The 24,720-nt window shown below is 52.3% G+C and overlaps 1 protein-coding gene across 1 annotated transcript in view; it reads left to right on the top strand.

Annotated features, from left to right (window-relative positions):
* The first annotated feature begins 9,907 nt into the window (after positions 1-9,907).
* The window catches only part of Pgr (progesterone receptor), a 29,624-nt gene continuing 14,811 nt past the window's right edge, over positions 9,908-24,720 (top strand). The window contains exons 1-3 of the mRNA XM_090319771.1: positions 9,908-11,268; positions 11,879-12,030; positions 21,123-21,239. Coding sequence (XP_090175897.1) covers positions 9,908-11,268; positions 11,879-12,030; positions 21,123-21,239 — 1,630 coding nt within the window. The remainder of the gene's footprint in view (positions 11,269-11,878; positions 12,031-21,122; positions 21,240-24,720) is intronic.

The following is a 24,720-nucleotide window of genomic DNA, read 5'->3' as shown; positions in this document are numbered from 1 at the left end:
AAGTGATCCAGAATCCCCTTGCAAAGTCGCCAGCCAAGATACACAGTGCAGGTTTGCGTCTCAGTCCACCTTAAAGGACCCGCAGGACTGAGTCAGGTCATCTTTAACGCGCACCTCCAGCAGAGCTTCTTGATGACAAAGTGGTTGTTAAGGATGTGTTAGGCCTCTTACGGTGCTGGAAAAATTGCCTCAAGGGCTGAGTAAACATCGATTGCAACTAAAAAAGAGCTGTGATAATAATGGCTTGGACTTCCAAAACTTTCAAGATCTTTCTAAAACAAGTCCAGCTTGAAGGCAGAACTGTGAGCCAGTATTCCATGCGGTGCTGTGGGGGACAGTGTGCGAGTGCAGTGTGGGGGGGGGTGGGGGGGGGTGTTTGTACCAAGTCTCACACATTCCAGGCAAGCACTTTCTCATCAAGCTACCTCCTTAGCCCTGGTTTCTTAAGCAGAGTAATTTCTAGGAAGGTTATTTTAATTATTGAGCTCCCTCTAGTGAACTCAAAATGTGATTTACCTTGCTAATTTTAGAAAGTCACAGATATTTTCATAACATCAACTATCCCTTGGCTACTGCTAAACATAACTTGAGGGAGTGCAAGACAAGGTGTGAGTTAGATGGAATGCTATGGAAAGAAGAAGCAAATCCAGAAACTTAAAGAAGAATGGAATGGCTCCCAATAAGTCTGGAGTAATCACAAATGATGGCACCGGGTGATCTGAACACGGGAGTGAATAAAGGCTTAAAACCATGGCCTGAGAAAGTCTAGTTGAGTGGTGTTGACTGGGAATGATCTGTGTGTGATGCTTGCAGGATGCCATGGTGATGATGTGAAGACAGTGGGTGGAGGGCCAGGCAGGAGCCTCGCCACAGACACCTGGAGAAGAGAACCAGACTCGAGCAGACCACGCCGCTCCCCACACATGGGCTCCACAGAGAGGAAATCACTGCCACACCCGGCGACATGGAGACATCTGAGCTCTACAGCTACTTCAGACCTGGAAAGCTGCACACACGTACCCAGAAGGACACAGGACAACTCCAGATCCTAAAGCATGGAATAGAAAAGACTCCATGGGGTAGGCTGGCAGGACAGTGTTGAGGGATCATCTCACAATACAATCACAATACTGACGCAGGCAGAGACGTTGACTGTATCCAGAAACGCTAAAATTTTCAGATTACTAACAGAGGAAATGAGGATCTTCACACACACACACACACACACACACACCCCAGACCCTATAAACAGTAATAAACTTCCATGGACAGACACCAAGATGCTGAAGTTTATGAGGTGAAATCAGGCCAAGTTTGTTTTTTTTCTGTTGTTGAAAGAGAATAGTGATGTGACACATAACACTTGAGAAAAATGTTACACTTCAACTTAAATATGACTTGGGCATTTGATGTCAGAATTACTATAGCCTAAAAAAATACCTTCCTTTCAGAAAAGTCAACACTTCATTAATGACACAGGGAAAAAAAGTAGACTATTAGGTATCTACTTGGTTTCTGGTCAGTGCTTTTGGATAAGAGCAAATACAGCCATGTTGACATTAGCTGTGTTGTTAAAACACAAACAAAGGCAGAAGAGAAACAGTTGTGCTGGCTTTAGCTCAAGTGAATTTACTGTTGGCCAAGTTTATAATGCATACAACAGATGGCAAGATAAACGTGCTTTGAAAAATATTTTCTAAAACAGTAGCATGATGAAATAAGATTGCATTATTTTTACCACAAAACAGAAACATATATGTATATATATATGTGCGTGCGTGTGTGTGTGTGTGTGTGTGTGTGTGTGTATGTGTATTATATATTTGGCCACAAAACAGCAAGATAGCTCCCTCAGGTGTGTTTATGTAGACCTCAGTTAGTAGCCCTCACTTAGCAACCCAGGCATGGTGCGATGTACAAATCTCTTAAAAATAAAAATTGAATTAAGTCATTTGAATTCACATTGTAAAAGAGAAAAAAAATAGTTTCCAGGGCCTAGGACAACCTGCAGAATCAGATCACTGAGTGTCTGGTGTTAAATCTGAAATCATTTCAACAGTCTTGAATGAAGAGCTAAAGAGTGTCAGCAGACACACTCAGTATGAGGCCGACAGTAACGGTCCCTGGCTCTGTCCAGCTCTGTTGGTGGGCCGAGTGCCGGCCCTGAGGGGCTGGGAGACTGCGGACGCAGGCCGGGAGGAAGCTCAGGGTTAGAGAGTATGGCTCCCTCCCAGCCTCAGGAAGTCGTCTGTCTTTTGTGAAGTACCAGGTCCTTTATGGCTAGTCACAGCCAGGAATCACAGGACTGGGGAGTGGACAGGGCGGGCCGTGCAGCATTGCTGGGAGAGACCTCCTTGAGAAATCTACTCACGATGCTCCAGCCAACGCCATCTGCAGAGCAACGAGCGCAAGCAGGCCCTAGGAGGAGCAGAAAGCCAGGTAAGCCAGCGGGGGTGGCAGGGGTCTTTCAAGGACGGCTGCACACAGAGACAGCAGGGAGCTCCACACAGGAGTCCTCTGAAGCAGGTGGCTCGGAACCATTGGCTGGAAGGAGTGCAATGGAGCTTTGAGGAAAGAGATGAGAAAAGGCGTTAGAGAAAAAAGGGATATGGGCATGGGGGGAGAGGGACATGGCTGAGAGGGATGTGGGGGAGAGGGATGTGGGGGAGAGGCACGTGGATGAGAGGGACATGGGGGAGAGGGACTGGGGGGGGAGAGGGATGTGGATGAGAGGGATGAGGGAAGAGCTCAGAGCCAACGACATCCATGATCAAGAATTCTTTTACATTTTTGAAACAGTCAAAACATTGTAATTCCCTGGGTACAATTTCCAAATAAAATGACTATCTGCTTTTATAGTGGAGTGGTCCTCATGATAGTTAACACAATTTTGTTTTCTAGTTTAATACAGAGAATGAAAAAATACACAATTTTTGATGTACATCACAACTCGATTCCTATTGTTATCATATTCTGTTTGTCATCTAGCCTTGAGCTGAAAAGCCAAGTGAGAGCAGGAAGGCCTGAGTTCAAGTCCTGATACAGGCACAAAAGGACGAGAGAGGAGAAGAAAGGGGAGGGAAGAAGAAAGGGAGACAGGAAAGAGAAAGGAGAGATGGAGGAGAATGAGAGGAGGAGAGGAGGAAAGAGGAGGAGAGGGTGTGGGGGGAAGAGATGGAAGAGGAGGAGAAGGAGGAGGAAGAGGAGGAGAGGGTGTTGGGAGGAAGAGGTGGAAGAGGAGGAAGAGATGGAAGAGGAGGAGGAAGAGGAGGAGGAGGAAGAGGAGGAGGAAGAGGAGGAGGAAGAGGAGGAGGAAGAGGAGGAGGAAGAGGAGGAGGAGGAGCAAGAGGAGGAGGAGGAGGAAGAGGAGGAGAGGGTGTTGGGAGGAAGAGGTGGAAGAGGAGGAAGAGATGGAAGAGGAGGAGGAGGAGGAATAGAAAGAGGAGGAGGAAGAGGAGGAGGAGGAGGAGGAGGAGGAGGAGAGGGTGTCGGGGAAGATGGGCTTTTAGAGACAGAATTTCCCTGGGAGTAAATTGTATTAATAACGGCTTATTTCTCTCAAAGCTTAATTTCCATGCTTTATGTAGTCCTTTCAAAGAAAGTGAAAAGTACTTGTATTATCTATGAGATGTTGGAATATCTTAACATTTTAGCATATGACTGTAATACTAGCCCTGAAGAAGTTGAGGTGGGAGGGTCGTGAGTTTGAGTCCAGCTTGGGCTACCTAATGACTCAAAAATTAACAGTTGGCTTTTTACTAGACACTAAAAAAGGTTGTTGTATTCATCACATCAATGCCTGCCTACTCTGTCATGTCTAATACTCATCATGAAAGTGTCTATGAATGCTAAACTTTCAACACAGGGCTAAGCAACACATAAAACAGGATCGGATTCGTGCAGAATAATTCCTCTTGTCTTGCTTTTAGCACTGATCCACTTCCAGGCAAACAGCTGTCTAATGAGATTGTTCTTTGCTCAGGAAAGCAGAGAGAATTTAATACGGGGCTCCTGGGGAGGTGGCAGCAGTCAGCATAACAGGAAAGGGAGAATTCTCTTTTGCTTCTCCTCTGAAACATTCTTTGTGCCCAATGTTGGCAGGATGCAGGCGATCCTAAGAGCCGTGACCCCACTGGAGAAGACAAAGGGACACAGGACACCCAACACACTGGAGGGCGGAGAGGGCCCTGAGAGGATGAGCCCCTGGAACAGGACTCCCAGAGAGGACACGGCCCATCCTACGTCACACCGGCCACATGGGCAAGGAACCCCGAGCAGCCACACCAAGCTTTAGCCACAGACCTGACATTGAAACACTCAGAAAATATAAGATTCATCCCTGGCCACCCGGTCCCAGCCCAGTGGGTTTCCCGCTCAACCCAAATCATCTTCATCCACCAAAGGAGCAAAACAAGATCCCGCAGCCTCATCCACACTCACTTGTGCCAGGGCCCAGGAGACTTAAGAGTGTAGTCTTTGGTGAACTTGGTTTCAGGAATGAGAGAGAGTGACCACTCTCGGGGAAGGCTGTCTGGAGATGCTGGTGGTGGCAGCAGGGCCTGGAGGGAGAGAGCAGGGGCAGGCCCTGACCGTGGGAAATGGAGAAAGGGAAGCTGCCTGAATAGAACAGAATTAACACCATTTTCACCTTCTCAGGTTCCCACATTTGTGTAATGATCCGAAATAGAGTGCAATCACCACACACACACACACTTTTCTGGTGGATTTTTAATGTATGGATATTTTGAAGGAGGGGAGGAAATGGGGCTGTATAGAGGTAAACTGTATTCTACTTGCAGCAGTACAATACTGGGTCTAGTAGACTGTGAAGGGGTTTTTTTTTTTTTTTTTGGCCAGTTCTGGGGCTTGAACTCAGGGCCTGGGCTCTGTCCTTGGACTGTCTCAAGGCTAGCACTCGGTATCACTTGAGCCACAGTGCCCCTTGCAGCTTTTTTTGTGTGTATGTGGTACCCAGGAACTGAACCCAGGGCTTCATGCATGCTAAGCGAGCACTCTACCACTAGGCCATGCTCCTTGCGCATGGTGAAGCTTTTACAATCAATCTCTAGAGCATGCAAACCAACTTTTAGACAATTTATAACACAACGTTCTCAAGTCAATATGTAAGAACTCAGTATTAGTAACTACTGCAAACAGCAGGATATGGCCAGGAAATATCCTCAACCAATGAACGTTTAAAATGAAAACAAACATCGGGAGACGGATTACAAAGGATGAAATGCTACTTTATAAAAGAGAAGACAATGTAAAAAATAGAAAATATTCTGTGAATGGCTTATTTGCATATGTGGGAGAAGATAAAATAATTTTATCAGGGGAAATATTAGAAAAGGTGATATGATTAAAATTCAGTCATAAAAGAAAGGAGTTAGAAGTTATGACCATGTATCATTTGACTATTATTACATTTATTAACAGATGCACAGGAAACATGACTACTATTAAATTTATTAACAGATGCACAGGAAACATATAAATATTATAGATACTAGCGAGAGTACCACTATTTGATACACATAGATACTAGGCAATATTTAAATAAGATTAAACGTATCTACCTTCTCATTTATCATTTTCTTATAGTAAAAGCATTCAGAATGATTTCTCTTTTAGGTTTTAAAATATATATAATCGCTCTCTACACCCTACTGTGCAGAGCCACACACAAGACCTTACAACTCATCAGTCAACTTTTCCCTAGCTCAAGGACAGCCACGGGGACCAAGGAACTGAGCCTCAGCCCCCGGCAGTGGAGACATCCACAGACACGGAGGACACTCGGACATCACAAAATGCCGCCAGAGTGAAATTTCTAGCAGTCACCTATGTGTTTGCACATGTGTAAAATCATCAGGGAAAATACCCGAAAACGATGTGTTGACAAGGGGACAGAACCATGAAATTCCTTCTCGGTGAAGACGTAGTTTAGGGCTCAGAGGGGAGTGAGACTCCTCCCCCTGCACCTCCCTTTTCCCTTCCCTTTCCAAATGAACCCCAGCTCTGTGCACATTCGATAGCACTGCTCTGGGCCGTGGAATTGGCTTGGGAGATGAGTCACGGGTAGAGGAATCAAATGCTCCCTGGAGTAATTGGGTTAGGAGCGGGCAGACGACTCACTTCTAGCAGATACGTTTTGAAAGGACATTGGTAAAGTAGGCTTCTGGGTGCATTTCTTCCTTGATTAAAAAAAAAGAAAGGAATGCCAAGAGAAACTCTTATTCCTAATTCTGGATGCAACTGTGTGATGTCTGGAGGCCTCCAGCATCAGGAGCTGTCTTTAGACACCAGGGAACAAGGAAACAAACAAAACCTAGACCTCTGAAGTCAGCTGACTGAGAAGACCCTGGAAATATTTGAGAGCCACAGCCAGGCCACCAAGGGCTGCGGCTCTCTAGATGAGGCTGTGTGAACGTGGCTGGTATCTGTGGGGTTTCGTGGCATGCCCCCATGTGCTAGACCACACAAACAAGCACGAGCAGCAGACCCTTAACGCTAGACAAGCGGAGGAACAGCGGAGAACTTACGCACAGACACTTGTTTTTTCTTTCTTTCTTTTTTTTTTGTGCTACGACACAGAGCACAATTTGTAAAAGTTGTCAATTGATCATTAATGTCTCAAGTCCTGTTTGGAACATCTGCTCTTCTGAAGATGCCATTGAGAACACAAAAAAATGAGAGAGTCGCTTCAACTCAAACACTAGGCCAATCAGAATTCCAAAGCAAGTTTCAATGATAAGCAAGCGCAATGCTTTCTAAAGCAAAGGAAGGGTGTGAACCACTGCCTGAGATCCATGAGGAAGCCATGTCAATGGGAAGAATGTGCAACTCCACTCAGTTCCCCAACCATGGGGGAGACAAGAAGCCCAGCACGGTGGAGACCACCACATACCCATTACAATGGCCGATGCTAAGGTCAACAATATCATGCAGAATGAGGGAGAAAGAGAACTCAAGACGACCAACTTGGAAGATTGTGCGTGGAATGCATACCTATCATCTTAGTCCATCAGGGCTGTGGTGAGACCAGGAACTATGAACCTGGGACACAGCGGGAACCTGCTCACCAACCGCAGGCCCGTGGGGTCTGATGTCAGAGCCAGGCCCTGCAAGGAAGGGCAGCTGCACATTCCCTTGCACACTATATCCTCGGTGCCGGGAGCAGGCTCACAGACTCATCACCCCAGCACCGACACCGTTGCCCATCAGGTCTCACATACAACCTGCGTGGAGCGTTTCAGCTTCTAAATCCTAGCACACCCCAGGACCATGGATGCCCCTGGGGTAGATTTCTACTCAGAGTTTCTATTCTGCAATCAGGGAGGACTACTAATGCTCACTCAAAGTCACTGTGCTGGGTGAGAGAAACGAGATGTGAGAAATCTCATTTGCTATGGCCCAAGCCAGCTAGGGGAAAACGCAAACCCTAGATCAAAAACAACCAGAACCTAAAGCTGAAGGTGGGGCTGACATAGACAGCTCTGGCCTAGCAAATGCAAAGACCTAGCAACATTGAGCGTGTGTGTGTGTGCGTCTGTATGCACACGTGCATGCATACTCTACCCTCCCTCTCCTCCCAAAAGGAGCTTAATTCCTACTCCATCACACACCGATATTGGTAACCCATATCTGTCGTATGTATCTCTGAAATGAGGGGGTGATGGCAGCTTGTGCGCCTTTGATTTTCCTCCCCAAACCAACGAAGTCATGGAGTGGCAGTCTACAATACTTCTGAGGTCTGTCAAGGTCATAAAATACAAGGCCATGAAATCCAGGTCTGAGAAATTATCCCCACCAGCATTCTAAGGAGACCACAATGACATGTGGTGTCCTGGTCAGAGTACCAGAGAAGAAAATAGACAGTAAGCAAAAACTGAGCATCTGCATAGTTTATGGGCGTTCCTCAGTTGTTACGAAACTAGGCTCTTCATGTAAGGTGCTAATGGGAAAACTGTAGGCTCTTCTAAAGAGGAGCTGGACACTGTGGCTCATGCCTGTAATCCTAGCTGCTCAGGAGGCTGAAATCTGAGGATCACAATTTGAAGCCAGAGCTTATGAGACTCTTATCCCCATTAAACTACCATTAAAAAAAAAAAGCTGGAAGTAGAGCCACGGCTCAAGTGGTAGAACAATAGCACTGAGCAAAAGCAGCTCAGACACAGTGCCCAGGCCCTGAGTTCAAGTCTCAGAATTGGCATTAAAAAAAAAGTCTACCAATAAACTACTTAGGAAAAAACCCACTGAGATCTTCAAAATATATATATAGTGCACATACTTTTAAATGTGCAGTGGATATTCAAGAACTGATCTATAGTGACAAAAAGCAGATGGGTGGCAGTTGGGGAATGGGGTGAGGAAGTGAGCCATTTGCATGACGGCTCTTGGGGAGGGGGTCCTGTGTGCTGGGTTGCGTCTGCAGGGATGCAGGGCATACATACATCGAACACACATGTGGCGATAGATTGCAGTGTTTGCATTTCTGCATCTTGCTCTGGGGATATGGCTTAAGCATCTCAAGTGCTGGCCCAGCAAGCCTGAAGCCCTGAATTCAAACTCCAGCCCAGGAATAAAGGCAGTTTCACTGACCAATCATGCAGTTTGAACCTGCAACTTACTGTGTGACAACTGGGCCTTGATAAAGCCTGCGTCCCTCATCCCGCCTCCCCCCCCAAAATGAGAGCAAGACAATGCCAAGTTCACATTTTCTCCTCTACAAACAGCCTCTAGGACTATCTGGAGTTAGCCCCACTATAATTCAAGTGCAACCAGTGAATCTTGTTTTTGTCAAGAGATTCAAGCCAGGTGGGATGGCGAGTGCTAGCAATCCAGCCCTGGGTAGTGGACAGGGAGGATGGCTTGAGGCCAGCCTGGACTGCAAGGTGAGGGTCTGTGTCCCAGCCTAGAGGCCGCCTTTCCAAGACGCACATCCAGTATTGGAGTATGGGAGAGGCCTCCACCCAAAGGCGATTTTTAAGAAAACGCAATGCTGATTATTTTTAAGGATAAGAATATTGCAGGGAGAAAGCAAGTGTTCAACAACTCTACGCGGGGTTTTCTGGTGACGTGGGGGCCCACGGAAGTGGCTCCTTGGGCTGAGGGAGGGGTGTGTCACCCACGTTGGGCCGCCTTGGAGAGGCGGCAGGCGCTGGAAACCCCTCACTTCATGAACTCGCAGGCTCTCAGGGTCGTCTGCGTGTCCGCTTGGTCTAGGGCATGGCACAGTCAAGAGTCTCCCTCCCTCCGGGCTGGCCCGCTCCGAGCGCGCGGGGCCCCGCCATGGGGATCTCCAGCCAGGCCGGCGTGGGAGCGGAGGGGAGGGGCGGTGCGCCCGCCCGCCAGCCCGCCTGCAAGCTTGCTTCCCGGGCGGGCGGGCGCCGGAGCTGCGGGCACCGCGCGGGCCACGCCGCCGCGGGGAGCGGGCACAGGTGGAGACCGCGCCGGGCGCTGCCGGGAACGGTCGGAGAGGGGCGGCTGCGGATGCACGGAACGGAGGGGCGCCGGCCAGGACCCCGGGGCGGCTGCGAGGCGGGCCACCCCGGCTCCAGGGGCCCCGGCGGGGGTCGGGGGCGGGCGGAGCCGCGGTCCTGCGCGTCCAGCTGCAGCCGAGCCTGGCTCCCGCGCGCCCGCCCCAGCCCGGCGACGAGTGCCAGCAGGGGACCAGAGCGGCCGCCGGCTTCTCCGCCGCCGTCAGCGGGCGGACCCCCGCCACCCTTCCCGCAGGCGGGGCCGAGCGCGGCCCGAGCCGACCAGCGCCGCGCCCCCTCGGAGGCGGAGACCCGGGGTCCCGCCGCAGCCCCCCTTCTCCGCCGCCGGCCCCTATATCAGCCGCTCCTCTCCCGCGCCCCTTCCCCTGCTCCCTAGAGCCGGGAGGGAAGGGGCGCCGGAGGACATGACGGAGCCCCAGCCCAAGGACGCCCGCGCTCCGTGCGCGGCGGGCAGCGCGCTGGTCCCGGCCGAGGTCGCGGCGCCGCTGCTGGGCGGCGCGGACCGCGTCGGCTTCGCGGGGCCCCCGCAGGCGGACGCCTCCCTGGACGGGCTGATCTTCCCCGGGCCCTGCTCGGGCCGGGCCCCCGCGGACGGGAAGCTGCCGGGCGCAGACGCGGCGGCCCCGGAGAAGGACGGCCGGCTGCTGGACAGCGTGCTCGACTCGCTCCTGGAGCCGCCGGGCGCGCGCGCCAGTCCGCCCGCCTGCGCCGCCGCCGGCGCCTGGTGCCTGTTCGGCTCCGGGGCCGCCGAGCTCCCGGACGACCCCCGCGGCCCGGCCGCCAGGGGGACCCCGGCGCTGCTCGCCGGCCGAGCCGAGGTCAGGCCGGGCGCCGCCGCCGCCGCCGTCGGCAAGGTGCTGCCCCGGGGCCCGGCCCCGTCGGCGCGGGCGCTGCTGCTCCCCACGCCAGGGACCCCGCCGTGGCCCGGGGCGCCCCCCAAGCCGCCCGCCGCCGCCGAGGACGACGAGGAGGACGCGGCGCCAGACGGCCCCGCAGGGCCGCTGCCCCGGGCCCGCGCCCCGGCCCCCGGGGGCCCCGCGGCGGAGCCGGACGCCGCTCCGCTGCCCGGCCGCGGCCCGCCGGGCCCCGCGGTGCTGGACCTGGTCCCCGTCCCGCTGCCCGTGCTGCCGCTCGGCCACGCGCTCCTGACGGCGCGCACGCGGCAGCTGCTGGAAGGGGAGGCGCTGGACGGCGGCCCCGCCGACTTCCCGGCCTGCGCCTTCCCGCCCGACGCCGACCCCAAGGAGGACGCGTTCCCAGGCTTCGGCGACTTCCAGGCCGCGGCGCTGAAGATCAAGGAGGAGGAGGAGGGCGGCGCGGACGCGGCCACGCGCTCCCCGCGCCCGTTCCCCGCGCCCGGGGCCTGCCCCGCCGCCGCCTTCGCGGACTTCCCGCCGCCGCCCCGAGCCGCCTCCTGCAGACCCGGGGACGGCGCGGCGCCCGGCCCCGCCGCGCCCTCGCTGTCGCCCGCGCCCGCCCTGGAGTGCATCCTCTACAAAGCCCCGGGCGCCGCCGCCGCCGCCGCCGCGCCGCCCGGCGCCTTCGCGCCCGCGCCCTGCAGACCCGCGGGGCCCGGCGTCGGGGCCGGGGTCGCCGCCTGCCTGCTCCCCCGGGACGGCCTGGCCGCCTCCTCCGCGGCCGCCGCGCCCGCGCCCGCGCTCTACCCGCCGCTGAGCCTCAACGGCCTCCCGCAGCTCGGCTACCAGGCGGCGGTGCTCAAGGACGGCCTGGCGCCGGTCTACCCGCCCTATCTCAACTACCTGAGGTGAGGCCGGGCGCGAACCCGCCGCCCCCCGCCCTCCCCTCCGCTCCCCTCCGCGGCGGGGGCGCGGGCTCCCGCACCTGTGCGACCTGGCGCAGCCTCGGGATTGCCGCGGCGGACCCACCTGGTGTCGGGGCTGTGCGGGGTCCCACGCGGTGTCGGCTGCCGGGGCTGCGGGGCGGGCGGGCGGCTCGGGTCGGGTCGGGTCGGGTCGGCTCGGGGCAGGCGGGCGGGCCGGGCCGGGCCGGGCCGGGCCGAGGCTGCGGGGCAGGAGGGGCGGGGCGGCCGGCGCGCCCTCGGACACCTGTTCAGGACACCTGTTCACCGCGTACTCCCATTCTCCTACTGCCCCGGGCCGGAGGGGCGGGCGGGGCCGGGCGTGGAGACTGGCGTGGGGGCGGCGCGGGCCCCGGGCCCCGGGCGTGGATCTGGGGGCCCGGCGGCGGCCTGGGCTCCGCGTACAGCCGGCCCGCGGGGTCCGCGCTGCCTCCAGCGCGCTGGGCGCCGTGGACGAGCCGTGGACGAGCGCCGGCCTCCCCTGCGTCCCCCGCGTCCCCCGCCGGCCGGCGCGGCGTCCCCGGAGTGAGCGCGGCTCGCTGGCCTTGCCTTGCAGAGCGGACGCGGAGGGCGGGCCGAGCCCGCAGTTCGGCCTGGAGTCCTTCCCCCAGAAGATCTGCCTCATCTGCGGGGACGAGGCCTCCGGCTGCCACTACGGCGTCCTCACCTGCGGCAGCTGCAAGGTGTTCTTCAAGAGGGCCATGGAAGGTAGGCCTGCCCGGGCTCCGTCCGGGCTGCGGGGAAGCGGCACCAGTGCCGCCAGGACGGGAGGGCATCGCGGGGAGACGCCTCCCTGTCTGCCTGAGTGTGGGAGTGCGCGTGTGTGCGTGTGAGTGCGAGTGAGTGCGAGTGTGTGTGTGCATGTGTGTGTGAGTGCGAGTGTGAGTGTGTGTGTGCGTGTGAGTGTGTGTGCAGGTGAGTGTGTGTGCATGTGAGTGTATGTACGTGTGAGTGTGAGTGTGTGCATGCGAGTGTGTGCGTGTGAGTGTGTGCATGTGAGTGTGTGAGTGCGAGTGTGTATGTGCATGTGAGTGTGTGCATGTGAGTGTGTGCGTGAGTGTGTGTGCATGTGTGAGTGCGAGTGTGTATGTGCATGTGAGTGTGTGCATGTGAGTGTGTGCGTGTGTGTGCATGTGAGTGTATGTGCGTGTGAGTGTGAGTGTGCATGCGAGTGTGGGTGTGAGCTTGAGTGTGTGAGTGTGTGAGCATGAGTGTGAGTGTGGGTGTGAGCAAGTGTGTGAGCATGAGTGTGAGTTTGTGAGCATGAGTGTGTGTGTGAGTGTGAGTATGGGAGCATGAGTGTGAGCATGTGTGTGTGTGAGCATGAGTGTGTGTGTGCATGTGAGCATGAGTATGTGAGCATGAGTGTGTGAGCATGAGTGTGTATGTGAGCATGAGTGTATGTGAGTGTGTGAGAGTATGTGAGCATGAGTGTGAGTGTGTGAGTATGTGAGCATGAGTGTGTGAACATGAATGTGTGAGTATGAGAGCATGTGAGCATGAGTGTGAGTGTGTGTGAGAGCATGAATGTGTGAGCATGAGTGTGTGCGTGTGTGAGTGTGTGCGAGTGAGTGTGTGTGAGTGAGTGCGAGTGTGTGTGCATGTGTGTGTGTGAGAGTGTGTGAGTGCGAGTGTGTGTGCATGTGTGTGTGAGTGCGAGTGTGAGTGTGTGTGCATGTGAGTGTGTGTGTGTGCATGTGAGTATGTGTGAGTGCAAGTGCGTATGTGCATGTGAGTGTGTGCGTGTGAGTGTGTGTGTGAGTGTGAGTGTGTGCATGTCAGTGTGAGTGTGTGTGAGTGTGTGCATGTGCGTGTGTGTGAGTGTGAGTATGGGAGCATGAGTGTGAGCATGTGTGTGTGAGCATGAGTGTGTGTGTGCATGTGAGCATGAGTATGTGAGCATGAGTGTGTGTGAGCATGAGTGTGTGTGAGTGTGTGAGTATGTGAGCATGAGTGTGAGTGTGTGAGTATGTGAGCATGAGTGTGTGTGTGAGCATGAATGTGTGTGTGAGTATGTGAGCATGAGTGTGAGTGTGTGGGTGTGAGCAAGAGTGTGAGCATGAGTGTGAGAGTGTGAGCGTGAGTGTGTGAGTGTGTGCGTGTGTGAGCGAGTGTGAGCCTGTTACAAAGGTGAGACAGCCTCCCCCCTCCCCTGGGGCTGTCTGTTCCCATCTCCCCAGGACAGGTAGGACTGGGCCAGGTGAGATCTCTCTAGGAGATGGTGGCCTGCTACAGAGGGCGGGAGGGAGTCGGGGAGGACAGGCTAGGCCTGTTTACCTGGGCCACCACCAGGGCTGGCAGAACAGCACTGACCGGGTCACTGCTTTGCCAGCCACCCCATTCACCCCAGCTGATAATGCCCCACACCTCCTCTTTGGATACTGGGCTGTGTGATGGTATTTCTAAGGTGTCTGACCGCTGATGTGGAGTAAGAGTAATGCAGTGCGATTATTCACAGGGCATGAGACCACAGAGAGGTGCTGATGGGTCCTTTAATTGTATTGGAGTACCATCTACCCTCCTTATTCCTGTATGTATTCATAACTTAAGGACCCCGTTACACGAGTTCACACCCCCCTTCCTTCATCACTGACCGCCCTGTCCAAGCAGTGAGCTGGTGAGGGGAAGGGGGAGAGAGGGGCCTTCTGATGAATTGGCACACGCGATGGGGCAGGTCACTGCGGTGTGTGGACAGAGCTGGCCATCATGTGGGAAGTGGTGCCCAGAGTTAAGAGAAGCACACTCGTTAAACAGGCACAGCAGAAGCTGGGCAGAAGTGACGTGCTCGTGTGAATGAAGTGTTTCTCCTGGGTGTCGGGGGTAATAGGAAAATAGTCACCCAGCTCCCTTCATACAGCATCCGGAGAAGATAAAACATTTAAACCATCGTCACATCTGTTGGAGTTATTTGCCCGTCTGTAATGCCTTTTCTACCTCTTATAGTCCAGGAAACCATTCAATAATCCCTCCACAATTTATCTGATTAGCGTTTGGGCTCTTGAGAAGGTACTTTACCAATCATCTCATTTAGTTTACTTTCCCACACAGTCTACCCTTTGGCAGTTTTCCCATGATCCTAAAAGTAAACACGTAGTCACCGAGTAGATTTCACCTCAAAGCTCTATACCCAGGTTCTTCTGGGTTTACTATTGAGCCTGAATGAACCATTGAAGCCAGCCTGTGCTGTACTGAAAGATAAGTAGTGACAGTGTTGGCATTTGGAGTTCAGCATTTTCTGCTTCTACTCTGGCTTGAGTCCTTGTACTTTTAATTACTCACGTGATGCAGCAGCAATCCATTCTCCTTTAAAAATAAATGACCAAACAAAACAGAGATACTAGCTGAGCTCTGGTGGCTCAGGCCTGTCATCCTAGCTATTCAGAAAGCTGAGATCTGAGGAGCAAAGTTCAAAGCCATCGCAGGCAAGAAAGTCTGTGAGATTCTTTTCTCCAATAAACTACGGAGCAAAAGCCATAAGTGGTGCTGTGACTCGAGCGGCAAAGTAGTAGCTTTGAGCATGAAGTCTCAGGGACAGCGCCAAGCCCGAGTTCAAGCCCCAAGACTGACAAAAAGAAAAATAAGAAAAATACCCCAGAGACAGTGCCAGTGATGTATAGGCACTATTTGGTCAATAATGCTATTTTTTAAATGTGTGTGGTGGTGGTACAGGAGAATTGCCAGGAAGGTGTTCTACCACCTGAACCATGCCACCCACCTTGGAACTCTTTAGTTTGTTCCTCAGATAGGGTCGTGTGCTTTGGCATAGGCCAACCTGGGGCCATGGCCTTCCCAAGTTGCTGGGATTAAAGGCATGCAACACCATGCCTGATCCAGTTGTGCTGATCTTTCTATCCCTTGTGATTTTCCCATGTCTGTGCCTCAGATTTCACATGTGTGTAGACCATGCATGCTTAGGATGTGTTGATAACCATGTGTAACGTACGTGTCGTTTTGCTTTTCCATGTAATCGCTTGGCGTCCTAAGTATGTCTATGCATGCATGCATGCCTGCATCATGAATTAAGGAATCTGTGCACACAGAGGCAAGCAGAGGCCAGCTCGCCAATCCTTCCCTCGATCACCCAGCTCTGTTCTGGCCATTGGTCCACAGCACCTTACTGACTTGCATCATTCTGAACTCACATATGGGTAGTTTGTAGTCCCCATGAATATTTGTATGTTTGGTTGCATAAAAATGTTTCCTTGTGATGTGTGGTTTTTTAAAATCATCCTTCTAAAGTGCAAATCGGTCTTAATTTTTAAATACAACTTGCCCCACAAGGGAGGTCATGGGACCTTGACTCGTGAGCAGGGCAAGTCACCTTGCAGAAAAGACCTTGGAGAGTCTCTTCAGCTCTGAGGAGAGGCATTCAGCCTGGTGCAAGTACCTGAGCTTCTACGCATGGGGCAAGACTCAGGCCCACTCAGTCACAGCGCCAGCCAGAGCCTGTCCCATGTACTTCCTAGCCTCCACAATGGCGAGGCAAAGGTTTATATCTGTGTAGGCCAGCTTGGTTCACTGAATTCTGTTACCACAGCCCTAATGGACTAAAACAACTAAGTACTCAGAACCTGAGGGAAAACTGTAAGATCTCCTGGTGCGCACTGTGGTCACACCCGTGCTTTAAGGTTACATGGTATGTGCTGTGGCCGGGTGCAGGTTAGCTTTTCATGTAAGGTCCTGGGGTACACTGTGGTCTGGCCTGTAAAAGGTCACATGGCTTGTGCTGTGGTCACACACAGGTTGTCCTATGAGGTCATGTGGTATGGGCTATGGCCAGGCTCAGGTCACTTGATACATGCTGTGGTCAGACCCAGGTTTTATGTAAGGTCATATAGTGTGTGCTGTGGTCAAGCTCAGGATGGCTTGTAAGGTCACGTGGTACATGCTGTGGGCAGATGCAGGGGTTATGTAAACTCACGTGGTACATGCTGTGGTCAGGTGCAGGTGTTCTATAAGCTCACATGGTATATGCTGTGGTCAGATGCAGGGGTTATGTAAGGTCACGTGGTACACGCTGTGGTCAGATGCAGGGGTTATGTAAGCTCACGTGGTACACGCTGTGGTCAGGTACAGGTGTTCTGTAAGCTCACATGGTACACACTGTGGTCAGATGCAGGGGTTATATAAGCTCACGTGGTACACGCTGTGGTCAGGTGCAGGGGTTATATAAGCTCACGTGGTACTTGCTGTGGTCAGGTGCAGGGGTTATGTAAGGTCACGTGGTACACGCTGTGGTCAGGTGCAGGGGTTATGTAAGCTCACGTGGTACATGCTGTGGTCAGATGCAGGGGTTATGTAAGGTCACATGGTACACGCTGTGGCCAGGTGCAGGTTTTCTGTAAGCTCAAGTGGTACATGCTGTGGTCAGGTGCAGGGGTTCTGTAAGGTCACGTGGTACATGCTGTGGTCAGGTGCAGGTGTTCTGTAAGCTCAAGTGGTATATGCTGTGGTCAGGTGCAGGTTTTCTGTAAGGTCACTTGGTACCTGCTGTGTTCAGTGGGCCTGTCCTGTAAGGTCACATGGTCAGAGCTCATGCACAAATTCCACTCCACTTTGAGGTACGGAGCCTCTTTTGTGTGTGTGTGTGTGTGTGTGTGTGTGTGTGTGTGTGTGTGCGTGCGCGTGCGTGCCAGTCCTGGGCTTGAGCTCAGGGCCTGAGCACTGTCCTTGGACTTTCTCAAGACTAGAGCTCTACCACTTGAGCCACAGCACCACTTCCGGCTTTTTTTTCCGGTATGTGGTACTGAGGAATCGAACCCCGGTCTTCGTGCATGCTAGGCAAGTGCTCTACCTCTAGGCCAAACTCCCGGCCCGGTATGGAGCCTCTTTTGCAGGTCCTTGAATGTAATGATGCTGGCTAACTGTCCACGTGTCCAGGTCACCGCTCTTCCATTGTATAAATGGCTCAGATAACACACACAAAGCAAGTCGCTAGCCAAGGGTGAACATTCGAAACCGGCGGGAGATGCGGTTGGGAACTGCTGAGGATCGGCAGGCCTTGTGTTGGCTCACGGAGGCAGAGTGCTGCCAGTGGCCGCACGTCAGTGACCGCAGGGCTGCGAGCCCCGGGCCAGCAGAGCACGTGGCAGGCGCTCAGGGTTGAAGTGTTGCTTGAAAGTCCATCTGGCCCCAGCCTAGTTCTAGCCCACGGTCGAGCCTGGATCTCCTGGGCACAGCCTCTTGCTTGCTTGCTTCCAGTTTGCACGCCCACCTGGAACCTGGCACAGACTAAGCTGGTGAGGGCCTGCTTACTGTGACCAGCTTCACACCCATCCCTCTCTGCTTGTGAGCTAGGAGCAGGCTGGGTGAAGGCGCCCTTCCAGAATTGTATTTTAGGTGAGTTAAGAGCAGCAGCATCCCATGCTTTATGGTGGAGTTTGATGGCGGCTGCTAGGTTTTGTGTGAATCATGAAAAACATAACACTTTTCAATGAGTCAATAATGATGTATAGAAGAGATACAGTCTCAATGGCATTTGCTTCCTGTGCTACAAAGAAAGTTGCTCCTCTCCCCGTTCTTCCTCCCTCCCTGCCCCCTCTCTCCCTCTCCCTTTCTGCCTCTGCTGATGTCTGAAATCAAAGTCTCTTGCTTGCTAGGCAGGTGCTTTGCCTCTTGAACCACCCACCTGTTCTGCTTTAGCTTAGGGTCTGGAACTTAGCAACTGGAATTGCAGGTTTGTGCAGACATGCTTAGCTTGTTTACTGACCGTGAGACCTTGCTTTTTGTGTGGCCCGCCTTTAAACCACGATCCATCTTCTCATCACTACCTCCCAAACACTCAGGACCACAGGCAGGAGCGCTGCACGTGACTAGACAACGACCGTGGCTTTTACTGCACACCGCCGTTGCTGTTTTTCTGTTTTTCTTGTAAGTACTGGAGTACTTACAAGGAGTTGTTAAATGTAAAGATGCACTGTGGTTTCATTCTGCAGAAGGACACGTGTTCTGAACCACCTCTTGTGTGATAAGTGTCTCAGTTGTATTGTGACTTAGAAGATATTCAGCACACAGGACACCACCTACCTCATCAAGTTAAACAAGCCTTTTTTTGCTAGAAAAAGAAATATCTTTGTTATTTATGGAATATTTTAAAAACAAGTGTTGGAGTGATGATTCTATTGTTGTAAAAGTATTACAAGAGGTCAGAGTCTCACATCTGTGTGCTTAAACACTTGCAAATAGGATTTTCTAATTGTTCGTCTTCCTGAGAGTTTCACCAGTGAGGTTCTGAGCGTATTTTGAAATAATGGTTTCCCTATGGAACATTTACATCGTGCTGAGAAGCTGGCTGAAGGCTCGTATGAAGCATAAAGAAATGAACTCACATGAACTGGAAGCCCACACCTGAGACTGTCCCTCCTCCTCTTCCCCACTGTCTCTTTCTACTAATTATTTGTGAAAACAAAACCCTAGTTGTATCAGGGGAAGTAGAAGTGTGCTAGTTGCATTTCTGGGGTGAGGAGCTGCATAATTAAAGATGGAAAGGATTCTCACAACCACGGCCTGCATCTGGCAGTCTGTCCACTCATTCTGCACGGGTCGAGGGGGCCTTCTGCCTCTGTCACCTCTACCTTCCAGCCCTTTCTGCCCTCATTTCAGAGGATGACCTTGCTTCCTAATTTTTTTTCTGTGTGTGTGTGTGTGTGTGTGTACGCGTGTGCACACGTGCATGTGCATATATATGTGTGTGTGAGAATGAGTACAGGGCCCAGGTGCTGTCCTAGAGCTTCCCACTGAAGGCCAGGGCTCGATCACTTGAGCCACAGCTCCTTCTGCTCTTTTGGTGATTATCTGAAGATGAGTCTCACAGACTCTCCTGCCTGGGTTGGCATTGATGCGGGGACCTCAGCCTGGTGAGGAGCTGGGATCATAGGGCTATGGCGAGGGTCCTGTAGAGCAGAGCTCCACGAGCTCTCCGGCTACGTGATGCGCACTCACCACCCACCCATGAAAGCGGAGCTGGGCCAGCAGCTGTCCTGCCCCACCGCTGCCTCCTTGTCCTCTACCGGCCCTTTCCGCTTCTCTTCATATGCCCCGCTCTTTGTCCATCTTAAACTAAGACACAACCCCAATATTCACTCTTTGAATATCTGAATACTCACTCTTCTACCACCAGATATTTATTCTAATCTTTCTCCTCCTCCTCCTCCTCCTTCTCCTCCTCCGCTTCTTTTTCTTTTGCTGCTCAGCTCCTTTGAGTCTTCTTTCTTAATCCTAATTCAAACTCCAGTTTTGAGTCTTTGTCACTCCATGAACATGTGTCTTGTCCCAGCCTCTTTCTGTCAGCGACTGTTGGGTCCATGTGCCAGGCCCACTGGTGCTTTACAGTCTGTCAAGAGTCCCTATGAAATAGTAGATCCCATCTGCAAGAACGGGCTTCACACCTCCGTGAACTCCATCGTGAGTCCCACGATGGAGGTGTGTGGCTCACGTCGCAGAGCTTACGTCAGAGCGATGGGAGAGGGTGGGGCGGCGCTCCTGGTGAGCTCAGCCTCGACTCCCCTTGCCTGCCGGTCTCCGTGCTGTCAGGGCACCCCACACAGCTGGACGCGCCCCACAAAGCCCAGGCCTGCCTGCATTCCCATGGACTGCACATGTGGTCGTCGTCTTGCTGGAGGCAGTAAAGGATGTTGTTTTAACTTTTATTGTCCATCCTGATTTTTATCAGCTCCAAAACCTTTTTTTTATAGTGCTTTCTTAATTCCCTGAAGCAATTGTGTAACCTTAAAATACAATTTATTGCACAAGCCTAAAATGGGTAATGACTTACCTTTAATGATCGATTTTCAAAGTAACAGGTTTGTCCCTTACCAGCTCTGTGGTCCTCTCTTTCCCCTCCCACTCACCACTGCAGGCCCTTTACGTAATCCACGTGCTTGGTCACTAAACTTTCTCAAGTTACACGCCTCTGTCGTAGTCCACTGTCTGTTGCCGACAGCATGACTCCATGGCAAATGACAAGAGAGCTGTATGGGGCTCTGGTCCTGGGGCCATGCCCAGTGGCAGCCTTGTCAGACAAGTCTAGTTGGCTCTGCACCCTCACCAAATTGGCTTTTACGGACCACTGTTCCACTGGTCCTGTCCCGTGGAATGCCTTTCCAGAAGGCAAAGCCTGTGTCAGCCCCCTCCCAGTTCCTCATGGTCCCAGCCTGGCCTGAGCAAACCATCGCGCTAGTGTGGCCTGGACACACAGACACCAGCCCTGGATAAAATCAAACTCCTCACGGCCAGCCACAAGGCGTCTCGGGCCCCTCCACCTCCCGCCTGGCCCGGGGCCGGTCGTGTCTCCAGGACGCTAACCTCTGGCGAGGCCCTGGTGTTAGGCTCGAGTATGGTACATCTGCTTGGTGGGCCTCAAGGCCCAACTCCGGGTGTCAGCCCTTGGCCACCATGGAGAGCTGACCGAGCTCCCAGGCTTCCTGCCACCAGCCCGTCTAGGTGGACAGTCCCCGCAGCCGTGCTTTCTTCGCCCTTCACACAGTGCTCCCAGCCGTGGGAATTCTCCTTCCCCCTTGAACTCTCCATGCTGAGCTGCCGAGCTCATCAGTCTTTAAGATGCACATGCATTGCATTTTGTGGCTGCATATTTAAGTGACTTAGTACTCACCACCCTTCTCCTGGGCCATGGGGACACAGGTGGAATGGGGGGCTGGCTGGCAGGGGCACAGGTTCTCAGTGGTACCTGGCAGGCTGAACAGAGCCTCCACCCTCCGTTCACTCATGTTTGCAGGCAGGCACTGTCCACTGTGCTTTAAATGCTGTAAATAATTCCGACTTTCTTGTTTGTTTGTTTTCAGGGCAACACAACTACTTATGCGCTGGAAGAAATGACTGCATAGTTGATAAAATCCGCAGGAAAAACTGCCCGGCGTGTCGCCTGAGAAAGTGCTGCCAGGCTGGCATGGTGCTTGGAGGTGAGCATTCCAAATCTCCTCCCTCGGCTACCAGCTTCGGCTGGCACAAAAGCACTGAGGGCCAGGAAGCTCTGGCTTTCTTACCTGTCTTTGTTTTGTCTTTTTACTGTCTTGATTATCGGTAGTGACTCTTTATACTTGTATGTGTCAATGACAAAACCAAAATGATATCACATGAAGTTTACAGACATCGGCAGAGTGAGGCGGGTAAGGAAAGGCGCTGCCTCCCCTGTGCCAGGCACACTCTGATCATCTACAAATAAGGATAGGACGATTCTATAATAAAGTAAGTGTAGGATGGAAAAGCCGGTGACTTCTGGCAAGAGAGAAAAGGAAATAACTTACAGGAGTGCTGGCAAAGGCCTCAGAGATCTTCTCAAATGGAGATAGACTATAGGTGAATGGACAAGGTTTGTGTGTAAAAAAGCCTGGCACCCTGTGGCGTCTCTAGATGCTAAGTCAGTGAGCTGGAATCAGAAGAAAGAGACATGGAGGGCAGTCTGGGCCACGGGGCTTCGGGGGTCTGTATCCAGCTTTATAGATGATAGAGTAGTGACTTTTCTGAACAAATGACCAATACAGCACGCAGGCGGGCCCTTCTCCTGGCAGCCCTTGCAGTCCACCCCGCTGGCCATCAGCAGAGTGAGGCCTTCTCCTCCATTTCCTAGGCATCCTCACTTGCTCCTCATGCTTCGGTCTGTGGCGGGTGGTGGCAGCATGTTAACGAAACCTTCCCCGTCTCCGCTCATGGTAGGAGTGGAGTTTTGTGGGGAACCATCTGATCGTGTTTTCCCACCTCTGAGCTGCCCGGGGGTCCTGGACGCTAGAGCTGGACTGCAGCAGGCTTTCGTTGTACTTGTTTGGACACTGCTGCACTTAGGGTTGGCCTGTTGTTGACAAGTCAATTTTATGTCTGAGGAACCAGAAGACGTATTGTTCAGACCAGGATGTGGGCACGAGGACGAATGAGCACACTGCATACACTGAAGGGGCCAACAGGTGCACGCAGAGGTCCTTTCAGGCTGACCAGCCCTTTGGGAAAGCTGCAAAATGGCCAACACATAGAAAGGTTTGGTAGGGTTTCTGCATAGAGGCACCACACATTTCCATAATGAGAGTTTAGTGCATTCGTTCAATTAAATACAAATGTTGAAACTAAATACAGAAACTTATTTTGACATACTAGTTTTCTACTCCTTGATTTGTCTTTGCCGGTCCCGGGGGTTGAACTCAGGAACTGGGCTTTGTCCCTGAACCTCAAGGCTAGCCCTCTACCGCTTGAGCCACAATGGCACTTTTGGCCTTTTCTATGTATGTAGTAGTGAGGAATCAACCCCAGGGCTTTGTGCCTGCTAGGCAAGCACTCTACCACTAGGCCACATTCCCCGCCTGACATACTACTTTTCAAATCCCACATTTCACGAGCATTTTGAGTGTGTGTGTGTGGGGTATAAGAGTTGAGCGCTAGGGTTGAGAGTCAGGCCCTTACCACTGAGCCAGGCCTCCAGCTTTGGTTTTTGCTGACCTTATTTTTCAGATCACATCTCAGTTCCTGCCCAAGTGTGCAATGGGGTGTGACCTGCCCATGAGACGTCCTGTATTGACTGGGGTGACATGGCTCCTAGCTCTCCATTGAGGTGTCCTGTGAACTTTAGTGCCTGAGCTGGCCTTGAACCACGAGGCTCCCACGTAGCTAAGGTTATAAGCAGAATCCACCGGTGTGGCCCTCAGCAATTTTAGTCACGCTCTTCCATGCATCTTTGGTATCCCAGGTTTGGTTTCACTCGAGCAGTTTCCTAAGTCAGCTAGTCACGTGTAAGGGCTCGTCGTGGCTGATGGGGAACGCTGGTTAGTGTTGCCCTTGTGAGTCCATGTGTGGAGTGTAACTGGTGGTGTGTCCCCACCCCCAGAGTGCCTGTCTGCCTAATTCTGAAACTTGATTGAACCCTTGAGGGTAAGCTTGTTATGATTCTTCATTCTTTGACAACTTGCCACAGAAATATGACTTAAGGTAACGTTTAAATTCGCGGAGTTTCTAAGAGCTGCTGGGTGTTTTAGATGTTCGTGTTTGCTGTGTGTTTAAGGAATGAAACATCACAGAGATTTTGAAATAGCCTGGACTGGGCATCCCTTCGCTGAGCACTAGACACGTCCCTTGCCACGCTGAGTCGCCGCGTGACAGCAGCAGGCCAGGCCTGTCATCCCGGCCGGCATCCCGAGCTCATTCACCACCTTGCTGCACACGCATTTCCCAGGCGCTCTTCCACACGGCATTTGTGTTGATGCGATTTAGTCACGTGTGTACACGAATGCAGGATTTTGGACTTAACTCCATAATGCTTCATTTGATGGACATCCCTCATGGCTTTGCTCTGCTCTTAGGGTAAAGGAAGTTGGCTTATAATCTTTCATAGTTGTCAAATGTCCTGTCGCTGACAATTCTTTGCCCTGTATGCTTGTGCCTATGTTTCAGGAGTGTTCCGGGTCACTTACCAACAAAGAGAATTCTGGGTTTAAGTCCTCATGGGCCATAGGTGGTACCCAGTGCCCGTCACCCCGGCTACCCGGCAGGTGGTGCTCTGGAAGAGCACAGTTCAAGGCCCTTGTCCCATTTTTCTTTCCTTCCTTTCTTTCCTGTCCCTTCTCTTTCCCCCTCCTTTCTTCGTTCATTTTTGCTTCTTGCTCCTTCTGGAGATTTCTCATTTCTGACACAGGAACAAAACCATTAGCTCAGCATGGCACACGGGAGGACACTGAAGAGCTTTTTGAAGGACTTCATAAAACCCCGGGGCTGGAGTCTCCCAAGTCAGAAATGTGGTTTTGACATGTCCTTTCGCAGTTCCTGTGCAGGGCAGTTTATTCCTGTCTGCGCCAGTGACTAAGTTTTCATTATAAGAACGATGTCTGAGCTCCTCCGTCGCTCGCTGCCCCAGTCTCGCTGAAATGAATCACTTCCCCTCCTGGAGCAGGTCACAGCGACTCCTGAGCTGCCTTCACGGCTGTGCATTGCTCTGTGGGAAGGGAGCTAATATATCTTCTCATTTAAGTCCTCTGCTTCAACTTCTTTCCTTTAGAAAACATTCCTGTTCAGTGACTCACAGAAAGAATCCCAGAAGCAGTACAGCTCTGTATTTCGCATTTATGGTAAGAAGGCTAGACTATTCCTCGGGTAATTAGTTCTTTCAAAGATGAGCAAATTGCAGAATGATCCAGTAGATGGTTGGAAGTGTGTGCAAAGACATTTTTTTTGAAGGTATAGATTTGTTTTGTGGTTTGTTGTACTGCTTTTCCTTTCACCTTGCACTGTTCATCTAGCTTTTACTTTCTCTTTACATTATTTCTGCAAATACTTATACTTTAGATCTGTGTGTTACTTAAACGCATTTGAACCTTGGTCATTCTGTCTTAACCTCATAGTTAGCCGTGTTATTATTTACCGGCTTTCCTTGGCTTCCTCTCTTGTTTGCCCCAGCATTATTTT

The sequence above is a fragment of the Megascapheus bottae genome, chromosome 27, assembly GCF_031878675.1.
Source record: "Megascapheus bottae isolate mThoBot1 chromosome 27, mThoBot2.hap1, whole genome shotgun sequence".
NCBI lineage: Eukaryota > Metazoa > Chordata > Mammalia > Rodentia > Geomyidae > Megascapheus > Megascapheus bottae.
This window is presented reverse-complemented; position numbering and strand designations above follow the sequence as displayed.